General features: G+C 42.3%; 1 protein-coding gene across 2 annotated transcripts in view; it reads left to right on the top strand.

Annotated features, from left to right (window-relative positions):
• OLA1 (Obg like ATPase 1) overlaps positions 1-26274 on the top strand; it is a 112412-nt gene extending 86138 nt beyond the window's left edge. For both annotated transcript variants that reach the window (XM_072121688.1, XM_072121689.1), the window contains 4 exons: positions 8561-8701; positions 9216-9312; positions 12340-12462; positions 25740-26274. In XM_072121688.1, coding sequence (XP_071977789.1) covers positions 8561-8701; positions 9216-9312; positions 12340-12462; positions 25740-25841 — 463 coding nt within the window. In that variant the 3' untranslated portion in view covers positions 25842-26274. The remainder of the gene's footprint in view (positions 1-8560; positions 8702-9215; positions 9313-12339; positions 12463-25739) is intronic.
• Positions 26275-26786: the final 512 nt, after the last annotated feature.

Consider the following 26786-nt stretch of genomic DNA (forward strand, 5'->3'; position numbering starts at 1 on the left):
TTGGGAATGCAGCATACATTTTATTTCTTGTCCCCTGTTTGTCACAGTTTTTTTCCCCCTGTGAATGCTGCAATCACACGTTCAGCAAAGTTTTGTTTGAGCCTTTTACTCTGAGTGATTAGCTGAAATAATGACCCTGTCAGCCTTAATCACATTAAAATGTGGTTAACATCATTTAATTTTTTCCACTTAATATGCAAAAATTTCCAGTAGATTTGCACTGAAGGCCATTGAAATTCCATTAGAACGAGAATAAAAATTTCAGGCATCATTTAGTCAGAGAAGGAATAAAGGTCTCAATTGGAAACTGCTGAATCTTTTTTATTAGGGGGCATATGAATCATCCGCTCACTCCAGACAGTGCCGGGCATGAATTATATTTTTGTGTGCTTATGTGCAGGTCAGGTTTGTCTCTGCTCCTTTTCGTCAGGATACACATGAAAAGAGCATTTCACAATGGAAACAAATCTGCAGTTTGTGTAGTGTGCTACACGTTACACCCATGTTTGGCCGACGATTGAGATCAATTGGTTTTATAAAATCAAATTGATTGGGGAGTGGCAGATCGATGAACTCAACCTCTGTGTCATGTAAGTTTTCCAACTTTATGTACAAGTTCAGTTCTTTAGGTTTGCTCTTAAAGAGGACCTTTCACCACCCAAACTTATTAATGTAACATACCAGAATGTAGGGGCTTGCACACTGATTCAGGGGCAATTAGAATTTTTCTCCCAGCCCCCTCCTTTCCTGGGATGTGAGCCCCGGTGCCTCACTATTCAATTTGCGGTATGGTCAGAGAGGAGGAGCTGCAGCATGGGTGGGGGTGTGTCAATATGCTAATCTTCTCTTTCCCCATCCATTCTGCGTGCCCACAGCTGCTCGGCACACTGAACACAGCATGATCTCGCGAGTGTAGAGCTATTATGATTCACGGCCGATTGGATGGTGAAAGAGAAGACTAGCATATTGACACACCCCCACCTGTGCTGCAGCTCCTCCTTTCTGACGATACCGAAGATTGAATAGTCAGACACCGGGGCTCACATCCCAGGAACGGAAAAAAAATCAAATTGCCCCTGAATCAGTTTGCAAGCCCCTACATTCTGGTATGTTAGATTTAATACGTTTGGGGTGGTGAAAGGTCCTCTTTTTTTTGTCCCTCTAAAAATAGGATTTTCTCAATTTCCGGTTGTCATGAGAGCAGGAATTAACAATAACAATTCATTGCAGACATCTTTGATTACTCACACGTTGACCATTGAAGCCTCAGGCTAAAGTTCAGTACAATACCAGCATCCAGAGATCTGACATCCCTGATTACCTTCTCCTCCCTTAGCGCACTACCCTCACTTAATGTGCGTCCACGGCTCCTTCAGACACCTCAGTGTGCGTACACAGACTCATATCCGAAATTGGAGCTACCGCGCATGCGCTCTGCATAGACTCAGACGCACTTGCATAGCGGCGCTGAGGACGCTCTGTCACCCCTGGTAGCCTCTCCTGAAGTTAGCATATTAGTAAAATAAGATGTAGCTTAGTGTAAATGGTATTCTAGTTTTAGCTACCTTAATAGGTAAATATCTTATTAAAGTATCCTTTATGTTCAAGGCAGTATTTGTAAGTATTGGGAGTAATTTTGGTGAACGTTTGGAAATTGAAAATCTGTTCCGCTCATTTGATTGGGGTTGTTTTGGGGTAGATTTTTGTATTCCCAAATCATGCGTGTGTGTGAATATATACTTATGATTTACAGGCTGCTTGTTTGACTCTCAATTAGAATTGTCTGTATGTACAGGTATGCTTGTCATCTTGGAGTGCAGGAGTAGCATGCCTTTTCATCTTCCTCATCTTTAAGATTAAATAACTAGAGTGGTCCTTAGACATTTGTCAGTGACTCATTAATTGGTCTTTAGATATATTCACCTAATTATTTTTTAATGGCTATTAACCCAGCCTTTATATAAATAGAAAGGGTCCTAGGGTCACACACAGCAGTTCTACAGCTGGTAGTATAACCAATATGTTGGCTATAGTAGTATCCTATGCTAAAAATAGAGCTGCTTGTTCAGAGATACTTAAGAGACAGGACAGATAAGGTGCATTTTTTGGCACAGGATATTAGGTCTGATTAACATTTGAGTGAATTATCTGCATTATAGTATAAAGTATGAAGAAAGTAATGGTGTAAAACAAGTACCCCAGTACTCAATCCAGTTTTGAGTGCAAAGCATTAAAGCTTTGTACAATGTACTCATGTACCCGTGAGCAAGTTTGCCCAGTAAAAATCCAGCATGCACATAGGGCAAGTTTGTTGGACACCTATCCTTAGTACACTTAAGCAACATTAGCCCTGCGGTTTATGCCCCACAAGCACTTTGGGTGTGGCCAGGAGCGGGGCCAGCAGGAAGCAGGTGGAGGTGTGAACACCCCAGCCCACCATACTTAATACACAACTGGAGGAGACTATAGCTGAAATCCCCACCAGGTCAAACCTGGTCTAAAGTGGTTCTACCTGGTGGAGATCCCATCTAAATCTACCACAAGGCTGGAACCTTTTAGTATATCTGCACCACAAGTGGGAATATTAGGACCGACGTACAAAACGCCATTTTTAATGTTTATTAGTCACGTGATCTCGTTAAGGCGGCCTTAATACAGCTGATGCAAAGGGTCTAGGTGACCCATGATGAGTCATGAATATATTTGTCAGGAAAACACGTTAAACGACATCTACCACCAGGATCAAGTACTGTAAACCAAACACACTGACATACTGTTTTGTGCCCCCTCTGGCAAGATCTGCTCTTCTCTTAGCTTTTTATGTCCTGGTTTTTACAAAAAAAAGGCTTTTAAAATTATCCAAATAAGCCTGACGTGCTCGGGGCTCCATAGGTGTTAATGGAGCCGGAGCATATGTTTCAAAGCCTTTTTTCTTAAAAACAAGGGCATAAGAAGCTAAAAGAAAATTGGATCCTGTCAGAGAGGAACACACCAGTATGTCAGTGCGTGTTGTACCAACTCCAGCCTCAAAATTAGAATATTTATACTTATTATTCTATGACCTATTTTATTCATCCCATAGCTTACAATCTAAATACAATTATTGGAACATAGGGCATTAAAAAAAAAAGAATAATAGAAATGTTTGTTACACTTTTAGCCCCATATTTATCAAAAATTGGGGATAACTTGTTATACATACATGAAACATTTGTGAAAGAGTCGGGGGCAGAAGTCACACTTTAAGCATAACTGCATTGATAATATCCTATAGTGCTTTTTTTTTTTTTTTTTTTTGAGAATCCGTCGATATTGTGATTTCTCCAGTCCTAGAACTTTTCTCTACCTCCAAGGAAGTCCATTTCTTCAAGAACCCGTCGATATTGTGATTCATCCAACCCTAGAACTTGTCTCTTCCACCAAGGAAGTCCATTTTCTTCAAGAACCCATTGATATTTTGACTCCTCCAGCTGTAGAACTTGTGTCTTCCACCAAGGAAGTCCATTTCTTAGAGAGGCCATTGATATTGTGATATCTCCAGCCATTGAACTTTTCCCTACCTCCAAGGAAGTCAATTTCTTCAAGAACCCGTCGATATTGTGATTCATCCAACCCTAGAACTTGTCTCTTCCACCAAGGAAATCCATTTCTTAAAGAGCCCATTGATATTATGATTTCTCCAGCCATAGAACTTTTGTCCTCCACAAAGGAAGTCCATTTCTTAGAGAATCTATCGATATTGGGATTCCTCCAACCACTGAACTTTTCCAGAAAGGTCTTTAATTTGGACACATCTTGTTTTTGGTCATGCAAACATACTTCACGTCGTTGATGCCACGACTTCTGGTGCTGTAGATCATTATTCCAAACTGTTTGTTTGTCGTAGGAATTTTCTTCCTTTGGTGTTGTACACGGAATAGGAAGAACGAGTCAGAAGTATTACAGCAGACAGCGCTTTCCAACCATATTCTGTCTGAGAAGAAAAAGCTGGTCTGATGTCAGTCACTTCAGAAACCTTTACACCTCTGTGCTCATTTACTGCCAGAATGTAGCAGCTTTGCTTCGGCATTGTGAAGATCATCTGTCAACACTTTAAGATATTCTCCTTTGTTATTAAGCTTGTGCCTTCTCCACACTGTCAGGTTTTTGCCTGTCTTGCCAATTATAGTTAAGGTACAATAGAGTATTCACTGGCTCTCAGTCTCTCAGTGGCGGCACAAAAATGATTTGTAAGTCTTTATTCATCTGAATTTCACAATAGAGGTCCCGAGGAATGCAAATAATCTCTCCAAGGACTGAACAGAAATCCTGTTAAAATGGCAGTGCTCTGCTTGCTGTCTGCACGATGGAAGTGTAACCCTTTCGTTGACTGGAAGCCAACATATTTGCACAAAAAATGTATTTGGGCACAATGAAGCAAGTTTAATTTTGGTTTGTCACTAATGTCACAATGCTATTGATAATTTGGTCCTCTTCTCCAGTCAGTGGCCTCCTGTGAGGTGCAGGACACCCAATAAGGGCAGCCATTTTCTTTTATGTTGGATGAAGTGAATGGCACTGAAGCTCTGGTGGAAATGTATGACAGCGAAATGCTTATTATTTGCAAAAAAAAATGTTAATGTTTGTAGATTATATTATTTACAATATTTTGTACAAAAGATCAGGCTTATGGTTCTTTGAGCTACAGAAATGGACATACAGGCAGTTAAAGAAAGGCGGGAACTGGATACGTATCTCCAGTTCGCATTTCCAACTTTGGCTTAAGATTCCTCTACCTCTGGTTCTGTAGCTCACAAAACCATATGTTATCTAAAAGATCAAATCCTTATCTTTAAAGGACATATACCATTAGATTTACTGATGGTAGATGTCCTAAGCTTGTCCTTTTTTTTTTTTTTTTAGGGGATGTCTTTGTTTTTTGTATGTCCAGGAACGGATAACGCAAGAAAGAGTTTATAAATCTTCAAATGAGCCGGATGAGCTCCGGTCTACGTCACCCGAGCGCTTTTCTGCTCCACCGCCTGATCACGTATGCTGCACCCTCTGTGTTCAGTGCAGCCTTGTCTTACCCTCCAATCGTGACGTCTACAGATGGGCAGGGGTGGGACTAAGCTGCATCAAACACAGAGGGGGCAGCATCCATTATCAGGCGACGGAGCCGAGAGGTGCTCAGATGACATAGACCAGAGCGCCTCTAGCTCATTAGAATATTTTTATTAAGTCTTTTTTACAATAATCTGTCCGTTCCCGGATATATATAAAAACAAGGGCATCCCCCTAGACAAAAGGACGAGCTAGTAAGTTTGGGACATCTACAATCAGTAAATCTGATAGTAGATCTCTCTTAATATGACACAAAAAGCATAAAACAGAAGATGGGAGCTTCTGAAATGACACTACCCTTAAACCACCAAATTTGATTCTGACCCCCAAGTTGCCTATTTCACCAATTGTGTTCAAAACAGGAGTTTTTGTAAGTTTAAGAGTTAATGTATAGAAAACATTTGCTTCAAAATTTCAGGTATACGGAAGAATAGGTCATGAATGCGACCTTCTCCATCACTTTGTCATGCTGGTGTCATTAACTATCCATTAGTTTTCTTTTATATGTTGAGCGTAGCCTGTTGTGTGGTTAGAAATAGGATGCTATAAATGTATATACAGTGCCCTGGGTTATACAGGAGCTTCTATATGGATATATCATGCTAAATGAGCATTTTTGGGATATTCCCAAACCAATGTTGGGTTTTAACGTAACCATAATCTTCCAAACCAATGGTGAGTTATACAGGAGCTTCTATATGGATATATCATACTAAATGTGCATTTTTGGGATATTCCCAAACCGATATTGGTTTTTACCGTAACTGTAATCTTCCAAACCAATTGTCTCCAAGCTAAGACATCTAATCCAATTTGTGTGTGTATATAGCCATACATATATAGGGTCTTCATAGTTTGCTGACGTAGGTTAGTGCTTAAAGTGGTTTTCTAGCCTATACAACTACAGGGAAATGGCTGAAGAGCTTGTTTAAAGGGGTTGTCTGATACAAAGCCAGAGCAGCATAGAGTTTTTAAAAATGATCTTTTCTCACCCCTCTCTTATACACCCTGTTGTAGAACAGTCACCCAATCATGAGCCATTGGAGCCAATCCCTGGCCTTTGTGGAGATTTTTACAAAAAATAAAATCTTAAGCAAATGACCAGCCCAGAAACGTTATTTTACTTAACCCTACTTGGCTGAACGGTCACTTCCTGTATGTGGAGAGGAAGTAGAGCTCTAGGGGCGGACCTGAGTTATCGAGAATCTTTAAGTGTGCTTTTTTTTCCTAAATTTTGAAGTTTTATTATCTTTTCAATTCCTATAAACTGTACAAAAACCATGTATTGTTGCCTACAAAAAAAAAAAATCCTGATCACTGTTATCTGGTGTCATGTGAATTCTTGTGACCATGAATGTAAATTGTGTGGTGTGTAAACAGTGACATAACTGCAGCTTTGAAACCTTGTTCTGCAATTATCATTACAAATGATATATATAAAGCCAGATTCCATTCTAGATAATGTATGCAAATTTCTGTTTTCTTTAGCAGAAATCTGAGCTTTTGCTAAACCCAAGTTATATATTATTTCATTAACCTCCAGTAGCTGCAGAAGCTTCGCTTGCGATCAAACCCCAGTTATTGTATTGTTCCAAATGAGATGTTTAGTTGGTGCCGCTTCTGTAATTTCTATTGTTTCCCTTTATATATGCGTGAGATGAAATATGTATATAACCGAGAAGACAGTCATACAAAAATGTGGTGGATGTGAACGCAGATGGTCTCTGCCTATTTGTGGGGAGTATGTGGATATAGAGTTTTGTGTAGTTTTCATTTATATGTATTTTTTAGATTATTACATTTAAGGAGAGACCAAATAATCACTGGGTGAAAATCCATGACATTCAGTATTTATGAATTTAGTGTCTATAAAAGCCACATCGTAACCCATAACCATTCACGAAATATATTCTGAAGCATCTATTCCTATAATTCTGCACTGTTCTGTTATTCCACCTGAATACTTAAGAAAACATTAGACAACTGGGTGTTTCCATTACTCTACACAAATGGGTGTGGTTCTACACAGGAAATATACCGTCAAAATCGATCATGATAAACAGGGAACACTTACTGTGGTCTGTGGTAATCGTCTTTTATCCATGGCCTCCTTCCACCTAAAATCAACTGTTAAAATTATGCTAATAAGCCAGAAGGGCTATGGGTGTGTTACAGAAGTCCTCTGGGCTTCGGCTTTACAGCCTGTTATTACACCGTGCAGCACTGGCTTTCCAACAGTGTGGGCAGAGGCACTTCTATGCTCTCTGCCCGCATGCACGCACTGTGACGTAGCTCAATGCCAGCCGGGAAGCCACTATTATTATTTTTTCATGAAGGGGGGCTCTGCTGGACATTATATTTTGGAGGGGAGATCTGCTGGTCATTTAATCATAAAGGGGGTTATTTTTTGGACATTTTATTGATGAGGGGGCACTGCTACTGGACACTTTATTATGGAGTAGTTGCTTCATTTCCTACCCTAGGCTTATACTCGAGTAAATACGTTTTCCAATTTTTGTGGCATAATTAGTGCCTTGGCTTATACTCAAGTATATACGGAATATTTTGGGGACAAATTAAAATGAACATGTCAGGAGAGGTGGTTGATCCATTTTATAGGATTCTGATGTCAGCTTGGACTCCAAAATTTGGACAAACTCCAAATTAATAAAAGGTCTAGTCCGCAGGCTGTTCCTTGTAGTGTAGCTCGGAACCAAGACCTGTGGAGAAGAGTGGCAGTATTATGGAGTAAAAACAGTCTTGTAGTCATTTAAAGGGAATGTTCTATCATTTGCAAAGGAACTTTTGATGCAATAAGTATAATTGTGATGAATAAGTAGAATAATGAATAATACATACACACACACACACATACATTCGGGTTGTTTTTAATATGTTGGCGTCCTGCTTTGAGAAAATTTAACTTAGGAGTTACTGTTGTGTCCCTATAGGTAATGTATCACTACTGTTCTCATGACGACCTACACTGGACTATCTTTTCATTTTCTTCCCCCCGAAAATTATACTGGCAGCTAAATAGTTCAGTCTGTGTATGAATTCCACCAGCGCCATACAAACCCAAGATCCAATGACTAGTCATGCGTATAGTCTTCCATAGATCATGCCTTCCCGATCATAGTTGTCCAAGAATTGGAAAATTGTAGAAGACCCCGAACACCTTACAAAATAAGTCACGTCTTTTTAAACTTCTACAATATCTTTTGATTTTAATATAAAAAAGGTCCAAAGTAAATTTGCCTAAGAGTGAAATATAAATGGAGTCCACCTGAAGCAATCAGCGTCCGCTAATGCCTTGACCTTGGAAAGCAATACACAAGAAGGTGGCATCATAAAGCCGCGCGATTCTTATGAATATGGATGTGCTACTTGATAATAATGAATGTGGCACCGTCATGCATGCACTACAAGATAATGTTGTGCCCTCTTTTGTCTACAGGTTGATAAAAATTAAGGAGTGGGTGGACAAGCATGACCCAGGGGCCTTGGTCATTCCTTTTAGTGGGGCCTTGGAACTGACGCTGCAAGACATGAGTGATGAGGAGAAGCAGAAGTATCTGGAAGAGAAAGTGACACAAAGGTTAATTAGCATTCATTTTCCCTACACTTTATTATCAACTATTTCCTTGCTGTAATTTAATTGCTTGCACTGATAGAATAATAAATGACAGAGTAATTACCATTATAAAGAGGGAATCTTCTCCTTTCTTTATCATGAGACAGAGTTGAAAAGATTTATTTTAAATTAAGTTTTTAACTGTCATCTGTCATCGCGCGCGCGGTGTTTTTAATTATAGCATAGGGGATAAATGGGGGGGGGGGGTTACTTTAAGAGGGCGACAATCAACCCGAAAATTCTTTCGTCATATGTTAGTAGTAGAGGAAGCTTATGCAAGAAAAGAAAATAAAATAGATTTTTTTTTTTAATGTATGTAGCAAGGAATAAGTTCCACTTATGGGTTAAATAAAGTCGAGGTGTTAGCCCGTTCTCCTTGAGATTTAGCGAGATCCAGTTCTTGAGTAGCGCTGGCGCAGCCCATCCCTCTCTCTCTCTCGTGCTGGTATAACCCATCACTTTGCTTTTCTTGTTTCAGTGCCTTGTCCAAGATTATTAAAACGGGATACGCGGCACTACAGCTTGAATACTTCTTCACCGCAGGCCCCGATGAAGTGCGCGCCTGGACCATAAGGGTAAGGCTTATTCATCCGCACCCCCTCCACTAGTGAATGGAGATTGATATCGGGCACTTTGTAGTCTGTCATGGCGGAGGTTAGCTAGTCATTACACCACAGCCCTTTTTTTCTGTGTGTCCGGGATAAACGTTAATTATTTGAGAGCCGCTGAACGGTGAAAGTGGAGCGGCATTGATTGAGGCAGGTAACAATTGATTCTGCCTATTACATAGTCTGCATTTCTTCATCCTGTAGAATCTGGCTACCCCCCTCCTGCGGGCAGAGATAAGAAACGCCAGCATTGTACTTGGTTAATCTGTGTGACCGAGCTTCTTCTCCAGTTAAATTGATGCCGCTCTTCATTCCGTATTCACTAACTTTGTTTGGATTGTAGGTGTTTCCGACCTCCCTTTTTTTTTTTTTTATCTTATCCCCCTCTTCTTCCCTGGGTTGCATTTTTCGAACTGTGAAAAGCAATATAACATCATTACACTCCTCGCCGATACACAGCTGGCATCCAAAACGTAAAGCCAGTGTGTAATAATTCATCCCTTTAAGTGGTTTATAATTTAAGAGGTAGACTTTGTTCCGATAATGCTATACATTCCATCCTGACACTAATAAAAAAGCTGAGATGATATGGGTTTAAAATATTGATATTGGCTGATTGTGCCCGTGGCGACTGACTAATTTGCTCCCACAGGACAATGAGGAGGGGAAACGGTTCTGCTTTTAAATGGAAATACCCTGTGTGAGGGCTCCTATTATTCCCACGTAGGCTGGAGCGGACGTAGCTACAAATTATGTATTACAAAATATGTAATTATTACAAGAACGTACAAAGACTGCAGAATTCCTTTGATTTCCATCAAAGTAATACAATTTCTAGAGGGAAGCTCGAGAGATTTAATTCTCGCTCCGCCGTTACGGGGACGTACAAATGTATGCAGAGCCTCTTAGCAGTGACGGGGTCAAAGGTAGCTCTAAAAATACACTATGTTTAACTGTGGTGTCAATGTGTCCACATGAAACTGAAGAATTGTTAGCATTTATATTCCGTGTATCGGAGATCTGTATATATTCACATGATCTATAAATAACCTGAATTTCTCTTAATCCTATGTTCTACATATATAATATTTCACTGGCGCAATTTAAAAAAAAAAAAAGTAAAATAATAAATATACAATAATATGTTATTTGCACAATTTTGGAATATGTTATTTGCACAATTTTGGAACCCGGTAACGAATTAGTACAAATTTATTTGAAATTTGTAGAACTTTGTACAACTTTTATTCCATTCTGCCTCGGAGATGTGTAATTGAATTTTTTGTCATATAAAAAATATGGTAAAATATGGCAAAAATGTTTATGATATATCAATATATAATATATATATCCAGTTTTGGTTAGTCTTGATTGCAAAGTATGACACCCCCCCAGATGGAGGGATAAACTTCCACTTTGTCCTAGACAAGGTGGGGGATTATATTAAGAGTGATGACCCCCGCTCTGTATGTAATGTGCACAGATATTTAGTAATGTAAGCATCAGTGAGTCGCCATATTAGACCAATACATCTTGTATTGTAAAAACTGTGCTTTACCATGTCAGGAGCCTAAGCAGCTTCACACGCGTTATTAGGCAGCTCCAAGTTCCTGTTATTTCTCATATGTGGGTGGGGGCAGGCTAAGAACTTGGATGTCCTGGAGTGTCATGCAAGAATGAGATCTTCTAATGTTCAAAGCATCCTTCTCGAAATTCTGCGTGATTTTATTTTAATTTTTTTTTTTTAATCTAAGTCATTTTATAATATATTATCTGTGTTTGTCAGACATAACATACAGAGATCAATTTTACGGGATTGTTTACCTTTGAATCCTGGCCACAATTTTAAAAGGAAAAAACAAAGTGAGAGATTTTTATTTTAAAATTCTTAACACCGGATTTTAAATTTTTTTTTTTTTTTTTTTTAATCCAATTTATACGGCAAAAATAAATTATTTGTCTATGATTGTAGATGAATTGGCTTATATTTATGTTTACTGAACGTGGGAAAGTTATAGATTCCTTGTTGAGTGCTTTGGCACATGTAGAAAGAAATTTTAAGGGGTTGTCAGGGGTTTTTGCAGCAATGGTCCTGTTTGGTGTGGAACAGGATACAACCTTTTTCCGGCACTCTCATCCAGCCTGATGGCTCCCATCACGACGGTATACTTTGGCTCAGCGGGACAGTCACATCCATAGCGTGCTCCTGCTGCGGCTGGTCTAAGAATGGAGCGCGTGCACACTATGGTGGTGAAGGGAGTAGCCGCAAGAGCGGTGCGCCAGAGCAAGGTAGGTATACATCGTTTCCTGTATTTGCAGCAAACTGTGCCATTGCTGCAAAAAGCACTGATCTTGGAGAACCCCTTCAAAGGATCCGGTAATCATATTATAGAGCTGAGAAGATTAATATATGGTTTTGTAGTATCTGTAATCTCTGCAAAATTATGGTCTCATAAGTCCAACGGTTGGTTCTACTGGGTGACTGGATCGCCCGCTGGACTCCTAAGCCCAGATGGAGAGATTTAGATGTTCCACTCTTTCTAAATGTTGATGTATGTAATTTTTGTCTAAGGGGTGTCCAAGAGCTAAGAAAAAATGAGGCCGGGAGGGGGAGCACTTAAAAAAAAATAAACCTGTACTTACCTCCGCGGTCCCTCCTGTTGTCCTGTGGCGCTGTCTGTCCGGCCATGCCCCTGTGCTGAAAACAGCTTTGGGCCAGCCACATGCACCCATCACCATAGCCCCCATATAGACGGCGGAGGTAAGTTGATTTCTTTTTAAGCAACCCCCTCCCGGCCACGTATCATTTTTTTTCCGCTCTCGGACAACCCCGAAAGGTACAACTTTCTCCCCGCATGGGAGTAGAGGGTTTGTAGGTCTTATGCGTAAGGCCCCCCGCATCCAAGTCCAGACTAGTCCATCTGATTCACCCATCCTCATGCTGTCCATCTTCCTAAACATTCACTTGTTTCCCTCTGCTTTGCTTTTTGACAGAAAGGGACAAAGGCTCCTCAGGCGGCAGGCAAGATTCACACAGATTTCGAGAAGGGTTTCATTATGGCGGAGGTCATGAAATATGACGACTTCAAAGAAGAAGGTTCTGAGACGGCCGCCAAGGTGAGCTCACGGTAGAGGACAACTCCTCATGTAGTGGAAGCTGCCTGTCACCTCTTGTAGGACACAATTTTGCTTCTTGGTCCCAGAAGCTGCAGCAGAATTGACTCTTCACACACTGGTGACAGGTTGACGAGGCTAAAGACGAGGTTGTACTCTATACACTGGCAAAATTTTATTTTTCTGCAAATAGAATAATTTCTTGCCAGTTTTAAACCCCATTAATATATAATTACATATATATAATTTTCAAAAGAGCACTGAAGCAAATCGTTGGCCTTCGAAGTCACGTCATTGGTGTATATGATGCCCTCATTGGAGGACTAGCAGGGGTGGCTGGAGCCAGCAGGGATTCAATTGTTTAAAATGAAATCCTAGAAAACCACTTTTATGCCATATTTATACTACCGCTGATCTCTACTGTAAGCGGAAAGCTTTGTGACCATTGCATTTCTTTAAGGGATTGTCCCAAACTCGGGTGTCTCAGTTTGTTTATAAGAGTTTGAGAGTTCCCGCAATTCATGAACGCTGTGGTCGGCACACTTCCATAGTGATGGATTGAGCGGCAGGACACTTGTTTGACCTGCATCTCTATCAAGTAGTGAGAACGGTTGTGGTTGATGGTGATCCAGCAGTCAGATCACCACCAAAGGGGGGAAACATACATGAAAAAACCCCTTTCAAGAACTGTATCCCACCAATTAGAATTTTAGAAGAATGTATGTTTTTAAAGTTCCTCTGCTCTGGACTGGAAATAACTATATGAAGGTTGAGCTCCTAGACCCCTACTAAATTTTATCACGTTCTGTGCTGGAGGTTTACACCTACTGATCTATCTCCATTTGTGATACAGGACTACATACAACCTTATGCCTGAGGTGGCAGTGTTTTTGGAAGAAAGCAGTCATGCTTTTATAATGATGATTTAGTTTTTTTCTTGCCTTCGCTGATTAAGAGCATAGCTTTGGATTAGTGATGGGTCGTTTGCGAACAATCCGGCACAAAGAGCTGGCTCATTCGCACGAACAACGTGAGCCGGCTCACCTCACTTTAACCCCACCCTAAACGGCTTACCACACCCCCTTTAACTCAATAAAATTGGTGTGGTGTGACGTGGCTGACTGGCCTGTGGCTCCCTATTATATATTTAATAGGGAGTCGTTCAGGAGCCAAAAGAGCCGACTCTTCTTAGTGAGCGGCACCTAATGAGCCAGCTCACTAAGAAGAGCCGGAATTCCCATCACTACTTTGGATCTGTGACTTTAGTTTAGCTGCTGTGCCAACAGGAAGTCTGCTGTAGTCTGACACGCCTCCTGCCTCATTATTGGTTCAGGCTGCTACTAATTTCTTCCTCCTTGTAGCTCCGCCTCCTCAGATTCACAGCATGTATAAACACAGGCCTATTATAGGCTCAGCAGGAGATCAGTACACACAGAGCTGATTTCTATTACAGTAAAGTCTGAACTTATAGCATAGATTATGAATAATCCGCCAGTGTTGATGATGACTTATTGCAGCATATCTATGGAGATATATACACGCATGGAGCCTAGGCTATTGCTTGAAGTAGTGTAGGTCTCTCTTGGGACAATTTTCATCACAAGATAAACACTTGTCAAGGCTGAGGATGTTAATAAATGATTCTGTGCGGGAGATCACTAATGATGTTACGGCTCTCATGGCCGGGCGCGACATGTCTTTAGAATCCTCAGTTCAGGTCTCCACTTTTATATATCTCGTCATATTTAGTAAAAGGATTTAAGATTGAATTGCCATACAAGCGCTTCGGGAAGGAGCGACTCCCAAACTATAAAAATACTGAATAAACACTTGGGGAGATTTATCACAACTGGGTGCGTCATACGTCAGACTTGATACTCAGCCCACTGACATATGATCTGCCCGATATACATGTACCCGCCTGACCCGACCTCCACCTCTCCCCCTCTCCTATGGCGTGTGCAGGTGGTGTAGGGAAGAAATAGTTGCTAATCCTGGCACACGGCCAAGAATTGCTACTTTTTTATGGCTTGTCCACCATGATAAATTCCCCCGGTTTGCAGCTTTCATGTCTAAGGAACCTTACAAAGACTTTTTCCGCCTGTTGAGACACATTGGGTCGGCATGTTTTATAGGCTTTATAAATGTCAGAGCAGTTTACTTCAGCTCTTATGTTTCCTTTCGAGCCGCCACCAGTATTACATGAGCGATGAGTATATACAGTACATGCAATATAGACCTGCCGGCAGTCTTATCTACCGCACTCTGATGTATAAGGTGCTGATACATCACATTTTTTTTAAAGGAGCTTACGGTGGCTCAGCGGTTAGCACTTAAGCCTTACAGCGCTGGGGTCCTGGATTCAATTCCCATCCAGGTCAACATCTGCAAAGAGTTTGTATGTTCTCTCTGTGTTTGCGTGGGTTTCCTCCTGGTCCTCGGGTTTCCTCCCACACTCCAAAAACATTCTGGTAGGTTGATCAGATTGTGAGCCCCATTGGGGACAGGGACTGATTTAGTAAGCTCTGTGCAGCGCTGCATAATCTGTGTGCACTTAACAAAATAAAGAATTATTATTAATTATATTTAAAAATTCCCAGCTAAAAGGGGTCTTAGAGGACTAAGGTACAACATAAAGTAACACTGCATCACTCATTACATACTGCAGAGCTCGGCTCAGGTCTTCCAGTGTATTATACAGTCCCTATAGAGTGGCAGTATTTACCCTTATATGGAGTCAATGTAAATCCAACCTACAGTCTATGCTTTTTCTGGACACTAGAGGGCGCATGTTGATTGACTCTAACCCCCAGATATTGCTCTGACGTGCTATGATGTCACAACTGTGTTATTATACCTGTATAATCATCCAGTGTGACATAACCAATTAATTCTAATAGCAGTAACGAAGGCTGATAAATCCGGCTCATTTATAATAGTAATATCAGACATTACTGGAGCTGATATGTAACCCCTATAAAAATCCTATGTGATGGAGCACCATTGTATTATGCTTGATGATCAGTACAACATTTTTCACTTTTGTGAAGTTCTTAAAATGTAGTGGTATCTTATTTTGGGAAAGCTGGGTGGCATGCAAATTGGATACAACTTCAACAGGAATCTGTTTATTGACATTGCTTATCCAGGCTATAGTTTCCCTGTAGTCAGGGGATGCAGAGCGATGACTACTGCAAGAGCTGAAGGAACCCCGATTGGGATTTAGGTAGGGAATGTAAGTGTTGAACTGGCCCACCAGAGGATCCTCCGGTGGGCCCAGGTTCTAACCCAATGCTTCGCCTCAGAGATACAGCAGAAGACCACCTCATGAGGCCAGTAGGGTCATTTTACTTGGACACAATGAACTTCCAGAATAATTTGATCTGGTGGGCCCAAGGAACCCCAGTCTGACACTGATCAAGGGGCAGGACTTATGACTTCAGCAAAAATAAGACAAACAGGGTTTAAGCAAACCATAAAAGATGGAACTACGCATTCCTCATATGGACTTCCTCCGGTTCTCTAAATACATCAGAACATGCACTAAGATCTAACCCTTGTTTTCTACTTTTATTTCTAGTTTTATTCTTATAGGGAGTTTGCTTACAAAATTTACTGAAGTGCTGCACTTGAATGTATCACACATGATGTAGAGGGATGAATGAATTTGTCCAAAGTATCGGTAATAATAATGATAATACCTTTATTTATATAGCGCACACAGATTACGCAGCGCTGCACAGAGCTTGTCAAATCAGTCACTGTCCCCATGGGGCTCACAATCTAATCAACCTACCAGTGTGTTTTTGGAGTGTGGGAGGAAACCGGAGGACCCGGAGGAAACCCACGCAAATACGGAGAGAACATACAAACTCTTTGCAGTTGTTGATCTAGATGGGACTTGAACTCAGGATCCCAGCGCTGCAAGGCTGTTTATGCTAACCACTGAGCCACCATTCTGTGATACTAGTATTAGGCTTAGTGATAGAACTGGGTTTTAAAGGAGACGTGATATGTAGATTATTTATGGGGATCTAACATTTAGTTTTTAAAAAGGATCCCGCCAGTATTGCACAAGGGGCTCACCACCGATGTGCCAATGTTCGCTGTATAACATGGGGATCATCTCTGCACCATTCACCAATCCATTGCAAGTTACTGTGTGTTCTCTAATAAAGAGATTATTTTTCGTGTGCACAAATCTCCCTAATAAGAGCCTTTAGTAGAGGACAATCTCCCCCGCAGGCCGCGCGCTCCACTAAATCCACAGAAGAAAGCGAAGGCTGTGTGCTCTCCACCAGTCTGTGAGTAACGCGGGCTTTTATCCAGCGGCATGTAAGTTATTTGATTGGTTCCACTATTGTTAGTAGTGGCGCGTGTGACACCACTATTTGTAAGTGGCCCTTAATGTAAAGAAACATTTACTGTCACTGCTTGGTGACACCACGGGGGGAGAAAAAAAAGGATTAATTGAAGTGTTTTAAAATACATTTGACACCGGGATAAAAGCCCCCGCTTGTTTGTTTTAGCAGGTCTCTTACAGCAGAGCTTTGTGCGGAGCGGAGCGCGCGGCGTTGCGGTGAGGGCGTCTGCTCCGCGCTATCAGGTTGATCACTTCAAGTTTGATTCTTCAGTCCCTGAAACAACCAGCGCGGCATAACTAATTTAATGCCAGCGCTGTGAACTATACACTGAATAGCTCTGTGTGGGCTTTGTAGTCTACAGGGATATTTCATTATTAGCAATCATATCTGCTTAGGCAAAGCTGGCTTCTACAGATGGCGGCTTTCAAGTGCAAATGAACTGGTTAGACGTGTCTTGTTTAATACATACTCGAGATTCACAAATGGGTATTGATTTTTCTACCAGTTGTTTCGGTGAGCAAAAGGAAATGGATTAAATGGTCTCCCGAGCATTTAAAGGGACACTATTACATTTAATTAATTGTAAAAAAAAAAAATCTAAAGACGGGGGCAAGGAGTGAGACTCGTGGCTGCGGTGCTGGGTGAGCCATCACGTGTGGGGATAACTGGACTTTATTTAGCAAATCTTACATTTCAGTCACTAGTTTGTATTATTTGTAATTTTTTTGATCTTGTAGTGATGAATACTATTATAAGGTCCTGGCAGGGCGATTGCTCATGGACAGTTAGAGATCACGCGGCCATTTTATGGACAGGAATGTCTGGTTGATGAAGTAAAAGACAGGAGGCTTCACTTTACATATCAAGAAAGCAGAACTATTATTAGATGTACACTCACCGGCCACTTTATTAGGTACACCTGTCCAACTGCTCGTTAACACTTAATTTCTAATCAGCCAATCACATGGCGGCAACTCAGTGCATTTAGGCATGTAGACATGGTCAAGACAATCTCCTGCAGTTCAAACCGAGCATCAGTATGGGGAAGAAAGGGGATTTGAGTGCCTTTGAACGTGGCATGGTTGTTGGTGCCAGAAGGGCTGGTCTGAGTATTTCAGAAACTGCTGATCTACTGGGATTTTCACGCACAACTATCTCTAGGGTTTACAGAGAATGGTCCGAAAAAGAAAAAACATCCAGTGAGCGGCAGCCCTGGGGGCGGAAATGCCTTGTTGATGCCAGAGGTCAGAGGAGAATGGGCAGACTGGTTCGAGCTGATAGAAAGGCAACAGTGGCTCAAATCGCCACCCGTTACAACCAAGGTAGGCAGAAGAGCATCTCTGAACGCACAGTACATCGAACTTTGAGGCAGATGGGCTACAGCAGCAGAAGACCACACCAGGTGCCACTCCTTTCAGCTAAGAACAGGAAACTGAGGCTACAGTTTGCACAAGCTCATCGAAATTGGACAGTGGAAGATTGGAAAAACGTTGCCTGGTCTGATGAGTCTCGATTTCTGCTGCGACATTCGGATGGTAGGGTCAGAATTTGGCGTCAACAACATGAAAGCATGGATCCATCCTGCCTTGTATCAACGGTTCAGGCTGGTGGTGGTGGTGTCATGGTGTGGGGATTATTTTCTTGGGCCCCTTGGTAGCAATTGAGCATCGTTGCAACGCCACAGCCTACCTGAGTATTGTTGCTGACCATGTCCATCCCTTTATGACCACAATGTACCCAACATCTGATGGCTACTTTCAGCAGGATAATGCGCCATGTCATAAAGCTGGAATCATCTCAGACTGGTTTCTTGAACATGACAATGAGTTCACTGTACTCCACAGTCACCAGATCTCAATCCAATAGAGCATCTTTGGGATGTGGTGGAACGGGAGATTCGCATCATGGATGTGCAGCCGACAAATCTGCGTCAACTGTGTGATGCCATCATGTCAATATGGACCAAAATCTCTGAGGAATGCTTCCAGCACCTGACGTCACCTTGCAATGCGCCACCTTGCAACTTTTCTACAAAGTACCCAGGGTTGGGAGCGGGCCAGTGTGAGGGGGGGTGGGGGGGGGAATGCCGCATGCTGGTGCATTGGCTATAGCCTGCAGATATTAATCTGGTCGGCGCCTCTTGGTACGTCCAGTCTGACCTGAGAGGTGGCACGCCATACACTTGTCAGACAAGTTGTGCCACCGTGTACTGACTGTATGCCAAAAACTATTTTTTTGAGTAAAACGTTTTTTCCACCACGTTCCATGACGGCCCCCACCTGGAGGATGCTCCTATATCCTGTAGGGACAGGAAGTGCAAGAGATTAAAAGCTCCTCCCTAGCACCCAACACCAGTGTCTTCCTGTCCCTACGGGATATAGGATGCAAGAGAGTCTCCCTAGGGAGACACGAGATTCTTTTTTTACACTTTACTTTTATTTTTTACTTTTGATTTTTACTTTTTCATTTTTGCTGGGTTCCGCCTCACAACCAAGTGGGGGGAACACCAAAATATACCTCCTCCCCACCCCCCGTTCTTCCAGCCCAACCAACGGTCCCGGGAGACCAATGCTGGGTGGTTGCGGGGGGACTTGCAGCCAAAAAATACCTGGGGCTGGGGCCCTTTTCTCTGCTGGGGGACCGGTGTGCGAGGGGCATCGGTCCTCGGCGGTGGAAGGGTTCCGGCACTGGCAGGGATGACGGCGTGCCCGCGCGCACGTTCTTCTTAGGTGCGCGGTTCCGGAGGGCCGCGTACCGGAAGTCAGGCCGCGTCGCGTCATCAAGATGACGCGACTTCCGGTGAGCGCGTCATCAAGGCGACAGGGTCGCGTCATTGGGGGCGGACCCGAAGGCCGGCTCCGTGGACGCATGCGCAAGTCCAGGAGCCCGATCGCTTCCGGTTTCACCGGAAGGGGGAGGAGGTACGAGCCTCTCCAGACGCGGCAGGAAACAGATTTAAGCGTCCCTGGAGAAACCTAGTCGGTGGCTCGGGTGCTTCCAGCAAATATGGCTGATGACGCATCCAACCTGTTCCAGGTCCTGGTACCCGTAAGTACAAGCCCTGGGCTGATCTCTTCTCTCTCACCATACATTTCATACCTGTCTATTAACTGTTATCGTGTATGCTTCTCTTAGGGAAAAGAGCAGAAAGAACCTAAAGAGAAAGAACAGAGAGAGAGAGATAAACCCCTTAAAAAACCTAAAAGATGTGGCTTATGTAATTCTAAATTACCCGAGGATTATAGGAAAAGCCTGTGTTCAGACTGTCTGACCAAAATTTTAAAAGAGGAAAGATCGTCATTAATGGACGAAATAAGATCCGCAATAAAGGAAGAAGTTTCCTCCTCTATTGCTGCTCATTTACCCGAACCACCTAGGAAAAAACCTAGATACGTTCAGTCATCCTCTTCTGATCAAGATTCAGATTTCCCTTCCTGTTCTATAGATGATAGACCGGAAGAAAGCCTAGAGGGGGGGCATTCTAAAGATCAAGGGCACACAAAGTATTTGTTTGCGTCCGAAGATCTAGACAACTTATTAAAAGCCCTGAGAAACACACTAGAAATAGAAGATGTGTCAGAACCAACCTCAGTACAGAGTGACCTCTTTGGGGGACTTAAATACAGAAAGAAAAGTTTCTTTCCTGTAATCGACACACTAAAAGATTTAGTATTATCGGAGTGGAAGGAGCCAGAAAAAAGAATTTCTATCCCCAAAGAATTCCGAAATAGGTTGCAATTTGAGGATAATACATTATGGGATGAAATACCTAAAGTCGACATACAAGTTGCTAAGGTAGTAAAAAAGACGGATCTCCCATTTGAAGATAGTGCCCAATTAAAAGACCCCCTTGACCGTAAATCTGATGCCTTACTTAAGAGGGCTTGGGAGACGTCTTCTTTAAATATTAAGACCAACATTGCCTCCACTTCTGTCGCCAGGACTCTATATTTTTGGTTGTCAGAATTGGAATCACACCTGGTAAATAAAACCTCTAGAGATTCCATTATAGAGTCTTTACCCCTCCTCAAATCCGCTACAGCATTTCTAGCGGATGCTTCTGCTGAAGCTTTAAGGTTTTCGGCCAAAGAGGCGGCCTTGACCAATTCTGTCCGGAGATCTCTCTGGTTAAAACAGTGGGGTGGGGATACAAAATCTAAATCTATGCTCTGCGGTATCCCATTCCAAGGTGAATTTTTATTTGGCAGCGAATTAGACTCTATACTAGAGAATGCTGCAGACAGAAAAAAGGGGTTTCCGGTTAATAGAATTCCCCCTAAAAAACCTTCCTTTCCCTTTCGTACTTCCAGGGAAGAGAAACCTCCCTTTAGGGGCAAAGGGAAGACGGGTAGATGGAGCTACGCAAAAGGAGGCGCAGGTCGAGGGTTTTTCTCTAACCCCGACCACAAGCAGAGGAAACAATGACTTACAGGTGGGGGGGAGACTTTCCCATTTCAGGCCCGAATGGGAAAAAATCTGCCAAAACCCTTGGATACTCCAGACCATCCAGTCAGGTTACAGGGTAGAGTTTCTCCATATTCCCCCACAACATTTTCAGAACCCAAATCTGCCAGAAAATCAAACTCTCCACCTCTGGACCAACATCCAACAGTTACTTCAGATGGATGTGATTGTTCCAGTCCAGGAGATAGAAAAAGGGGAAGGATTTTATTCCCCTCTATTTTTGATAAAAAAACCCAATGGGTCTTACCGTCTAATTATAAATCTAAAAAAATTAAACAGATTTATAAAGTACAAACACTTCAAGATGGAATCGATAAAGTCAGCAACCCCCTTGATAGGAAAAAATTATTTTCTATGTACGATCGATCTAAAAGACGCGTACTATCACGTCCCTATTTGCCAGGATCACCAGAAATATCTAAGATTCACAGTTCGTTCCCCGGGGGGAAAAATACTTCATTTTCAGTTCAAAGCCCTACCATTTGGGATCTCTTCGGCACCCCGTATTTTTACAAAAATTATGGCAGAGGTAGTGGCCCACCTAAGGCTGAAGGGCATAATTATAGTTCCTTACCTAGACGACCTACTTCTAGTTGCCAAGACCAAATTAGAACTAAAGACCCACCTTCAGATAGTCATAGGTCTCCTCCAGGACTTAGGTTGGGTCATAAACAAGAAAAAATCAGATTTAAAACCAGAGACGGTAAAAAAGTTTCTAGGGGTAAAACTAGATTCTGTGAAACAGAGTTCTTTCCTACCGTTAGAAAAGATCCAAAAAATAAAGGAAAATATAAGTCTTTTCCAGAGGAAAGAGTCGTGCAGCATTCGAGCAGCTCTGAGTCTCCTGGGCCTTCTGACGTCCTGTATCCAGTGCGTGTCTTGGGCTCAAAACCACACAAGGACTATGCAGGCTTGGACAATCCGGGTGTGGGACAAAAACCCTCTACATCTAGACCACAAGGTAAAAATTCCCCTTTCAGTAAAACATTCACTATCCTGGTGGAAGAATCCCATAAACTTAAAGAAAGGAGTTTGGTGGAACCCAAACCCAATCTTAACAATACGAACAGACGCAAGCCTGTCAGGTTGGGGGGCTGCGTTGGCAGGCCACTATTTTCAAGGTCAGTGGAACAGCCAGACTTGTTCTAGGTCCTCAAACTTCCGGGAGTTAAAGGCAGTCCTAGAAACATTCAAAAAGGGCCACTTGCACATAAAAAATCAACACATAAAAATCCTTTCTGATAACACTACTACAGTAGCTTATCTGCGTAGACAAGGGGGCACAAAGTCTAAATCTTTGTCAGAGTTATCACATCAAATTTTTAGGTGGGCAGAAACACATTTTCTATCCCTCTCAGCTGTCCATCTCAAAGGTACAGAAAATATAGAAGCAGACTTCTTAAGCCGGGTTACATTAGATCCTCATGAATGGTCACTAAACCCGCAAACTTTCAGGGAAATCTGTCAGATCTGGGGGACTCCAACCTTAGATCTTTTCGCAACCCATATAAATAATAAATCCCCTAAATACTTTTCTTTAGATCATAGGGGCTCTCCTACGGGGTTAGATGCCTTCAGTCATACATGGGGGTCGGGGTTAGTCTATGCCTTCCCTCCCATACCCCTAATTCCCAAAATCTTGCAGAAATTAAGAACAGAACGGGTATTATTGATTCTTATTGCTCCATACTGGCCAAAAAGAAGTTGGTTCCCGGTTATTCAGGAACTAGCTATAGATAATCCTGTTCATCTACCTTATCGTCAGGATCTTCTTCTACAGGGTCCACTGTATCATCAAGACGTGCGACATCTAAAGCTTACGGCCTGGATCCTGAGAGGGCATACCTAATGACCAAAGGCCTTTCTACCGAAGTGATCGACACTATTCAAGCAAGCAGGAAACCAGTGACTAACGCAATTTATGCCAAGATCTGGAAAAAATTCTGTACATGGTGTGGGGATTATCCTCCTTCTCCAGAAAATCCAAACTTAAGTCAAATTTTAGATTTCTTACAGGCAGGTTTTTCTTTAGGTCTTAAACCAAGCACCCTTAAGGTCCAAATTTCGGCCTTAAGTATATATTTTGACTTCCCCTTAGCAGATCACAGATGGATCAAAAGATTCATTAAGGGCTGTTCTCGTATTAAACCACATATACACAACCCAGTCCCCTCCTGGGATCTCTCTCTGGTCCTAAATATTCTCACAGAGCCCCCCTTTGAGCCTCTGGATTCTGCAAACATGAAAATCCTCACATTTAAAACGATCTTCCTGATATCAATTACCACAGCACGCAGACTGGGCGAAATCCAGGCCCTCTCACGCAGAGAACCCTTTCTAAGAATTTTAGATGACAAGATAATTCTCAAACTAGATCCCCTCTTCCTCCCTAAAGTTGTGTCTGAATTCCACCGTAGACAGGAAATTATTCTTCCCTCCTTTTGTGCTAATCCTAAATCTGAACGGGAAAAGAAGTGGCAGACTTTAGATGTTAGGAGATGTGTTCTCTTTTACTTAGAAGCAACAAAAGAATGGTGTAAAGATTCCAGTTTATTAGTCAACTTTGGGGGAAAGAATAGAGGGTTGAAAGCCTCAAAAGCGACCTTAGCCAGATGGATAAAATCCACCATATCTCTCTGCTACAAGACCGCAAACACTTCCCTTCCGGGGGATATTAAAGCCCATTCCACTAGGGCCATGGCAACATCATGGGCCGAAAAAAGGGGTGCATCTCTGGACCAGATATGCCGAGCAGCAACGTGGTCAAGTTCCTCGACCTTTGCAAAGCACTATCGTTTGGATATTGCCTCCCAGGAGGACCTGGCATTCGGCAGGAAAATCCTGCAGGCGGTGGTCCCTCCCAAATAATGGGGTAATCTGGTAAGTCTCCAGGTGGGGGCCGTCATGGAACGTGGTGGAAATATGGAATTAGACTTACCGGTAATTCGGTTTCCACTAGTGACCATGACGGCCCCCCATTATTTCCCTCCCTTTCTTCCTTTTTGGAGATGGTTCTATGTAAATTTTTTGCACTTGCATCCTTCCGGGTGGTACTTTGGTAGACACTGGTGTTGGGTGCTAGGGAGGAGCTTTTAATCTCTTGCACTTCCTGTCCCTACAGGATATAGGAGCATCCTCCAGGTGGGGGCCGTCATGGTCACTAGTGGAAACCGAATTACCGGTAAGTCTAATTCCATATTTTCCAATTTAGAGAGAAACGGTGGCAAACTCAAATGTGTTCTAATCAGAATTTCCCGAAGTTCAGCGTATCAGAAACTGACCATAGAGCAAGTGATACATTCTCCTCTGTGCTCATGTACTCTCACTAGTTACAGTGGTCAACGCCATACACCTTAGATAAATGTTGGGCAGATCTGCTAATTTCCATGGGACAAGCCAAGCGCCTAATGTCCATCTAATGACATCTGACTGGCAATTCAGGAAATTAAATTGCCATGTTGGATGTACAAGGCAATCCCCAGGTTACATACAAATTCAACTTAAGAACAAGCCTAAAGAACCTATCCTATATGTAAGTCAGTATATTTTATTCATGAAGCTCCGAACAAAACATTTTTTTTTGTCCCAGTCCCATCAACATTTTGGATGGGAGCAAAGATTATCAATGAAGCTTCATTACAGACGCCTTACAGCTGATTATCGCAGCCTGGGACTACAGTAACTTCCAGAGAGCTGGTCCTTCTGTAATTAAGGGTCGTCTGTAAGTGGGGTGTCCTTAAGTCTGGGACTGCCTGTATATGGAGAGTTAGGCAGAATAGCCGGACAGCTGTTTGATGTCTGTACCCTAGATGTGTAACACTTTAGGTTCTGGCCTTCTGCCGATTTACCACAATTCGCATCTATTAATTGGACACTCTGTACACAGCGCTATTTACTTCTAAAATTCCATTTACTTATATGGGTCATAATATTATGAAAGGGGTTTATGGGATTAGAAAATACTGAACAGAACAGTACTTCTATCCCAAAGACGATGCAAGGATTCAGCTACCAGAAACGGTGCTGTTCCGGGGTCAGGATATATTTAGTAAATGTGATATCCATACAATTTGCGTTTATGATACATACCGTATTTTTGGGAGTATAAGGCACACCGGATTATAAGGTGCACCATCAATAAATACCTGTGTCTAGGTTCATATATACGGCACACCGGATTATAAGGCGCACCTGATTATGAGGATGAATGACCAGCAGGTGGCAGACCTGTGCACAGTTCAAGGCAGCTGTGGTCTGTAAGTACGGTTCATATATAAGGTGCACTGGACTATAAGGCGCACCTTTGATTTCTGAGTAAATTGACTGATTTTCTATAGTCCGAAAAATACGGTACATGATATGGGCCCCCTGCTATTTCCACCCCATATACATAGGATGCCATATATCGCACGGACGTCATTCCTCATTCATTCCTGTGTTTTTCTCTTACAGGCGGCGGGAAAGTACAGGCAACAAGGGAGAAATTACACGGTAGAAGATGGAGACATTATTTTCTTTAAATTCAATACACCTCAACAATCCAAGAAGAAATAGTTATTATTTTGTTGTTGTTTTTTTTAACATCAAAAGAGGATTTTTTTTTTTTTATTTAAGCAGAATATTCTGTTATTAAATAAAATCCACAATCGGGAACCATGCTGTCACCCCTCCCCCACCCATGCTATCAGCCCCCCCTCTCCCGAATCCAAATAAATGCTGTTTGTTTGGAAATGATATGTGTCACCTCACTGTGAAAATACAAGTTGAGTCAATGTGCTTTCCAAATGATTAAGATCCTACTTGAAATCCTCGCTGCTTTTCAGGGCTCGCACTAGTCTCATGATACTTCATTAATCTCCATCATGTATGCCAAGCCTGACACATCTGACAGGGAGGACAATGTGGCTGGCTCTTTTTTTGAATCTACAGATAATGCATGTTTTACAGTACTCCAGATGTCTACACTCAATAAAACATTTGACAAAAACCAGCCTGTGTGTGTTTGGGGATGTCTGTATTGAGTGGATGTGGTGTGCTGAATGCGATACAGCACCTGCCGGCTGCTGATTACAGAATATAAGACATGTGTATGATACAGTAACTGGCGGCGTGGGGCAGCTGTCATTGTGCCGCAAAAGTGACTCTTTCATGGGAATCGCAGGATTAGCTGTGCCAACGATTGTGCGCAAATGGATAGTGGATACCTCCGCTCTATGCCAAGAAGGAAAGAAATGTTACTCTAACCTTTCTCCTCCGATGTAGGGGAAGATCCATCAAATGGAAGGGGAATGTTCGGTATCCTCTCCCTATCAGCTCCTTACTTTATGTTTAGTGTTCTAAATGTAGTTATATTTAAAGGGAACCTGTCTTGTCCTGGCAAAGGATGAGGGGGTGACACAAGAGCTTACAGTCTATGAGGATGAGGGGGTGACACAAGAGCTTACAGTCTATGAGGATGATGGATGACACAAGAGCTTACAGTCTATGAGGATGAGGGGG

The sequence above is a fragment of the Engystomops pustulosus genome, chromosome 8 (assembly GCF_040894005.1).
Source record: "Engystomops pustulosus chromosome 8, aEngPut4.maternal, whole genome shotgun sequence".
NCBI lineage: Eukaryota > Metazoa > Chordata > Amphibia > Anura > Leptodactylidae > Engystomops > Engystomops pustulosus.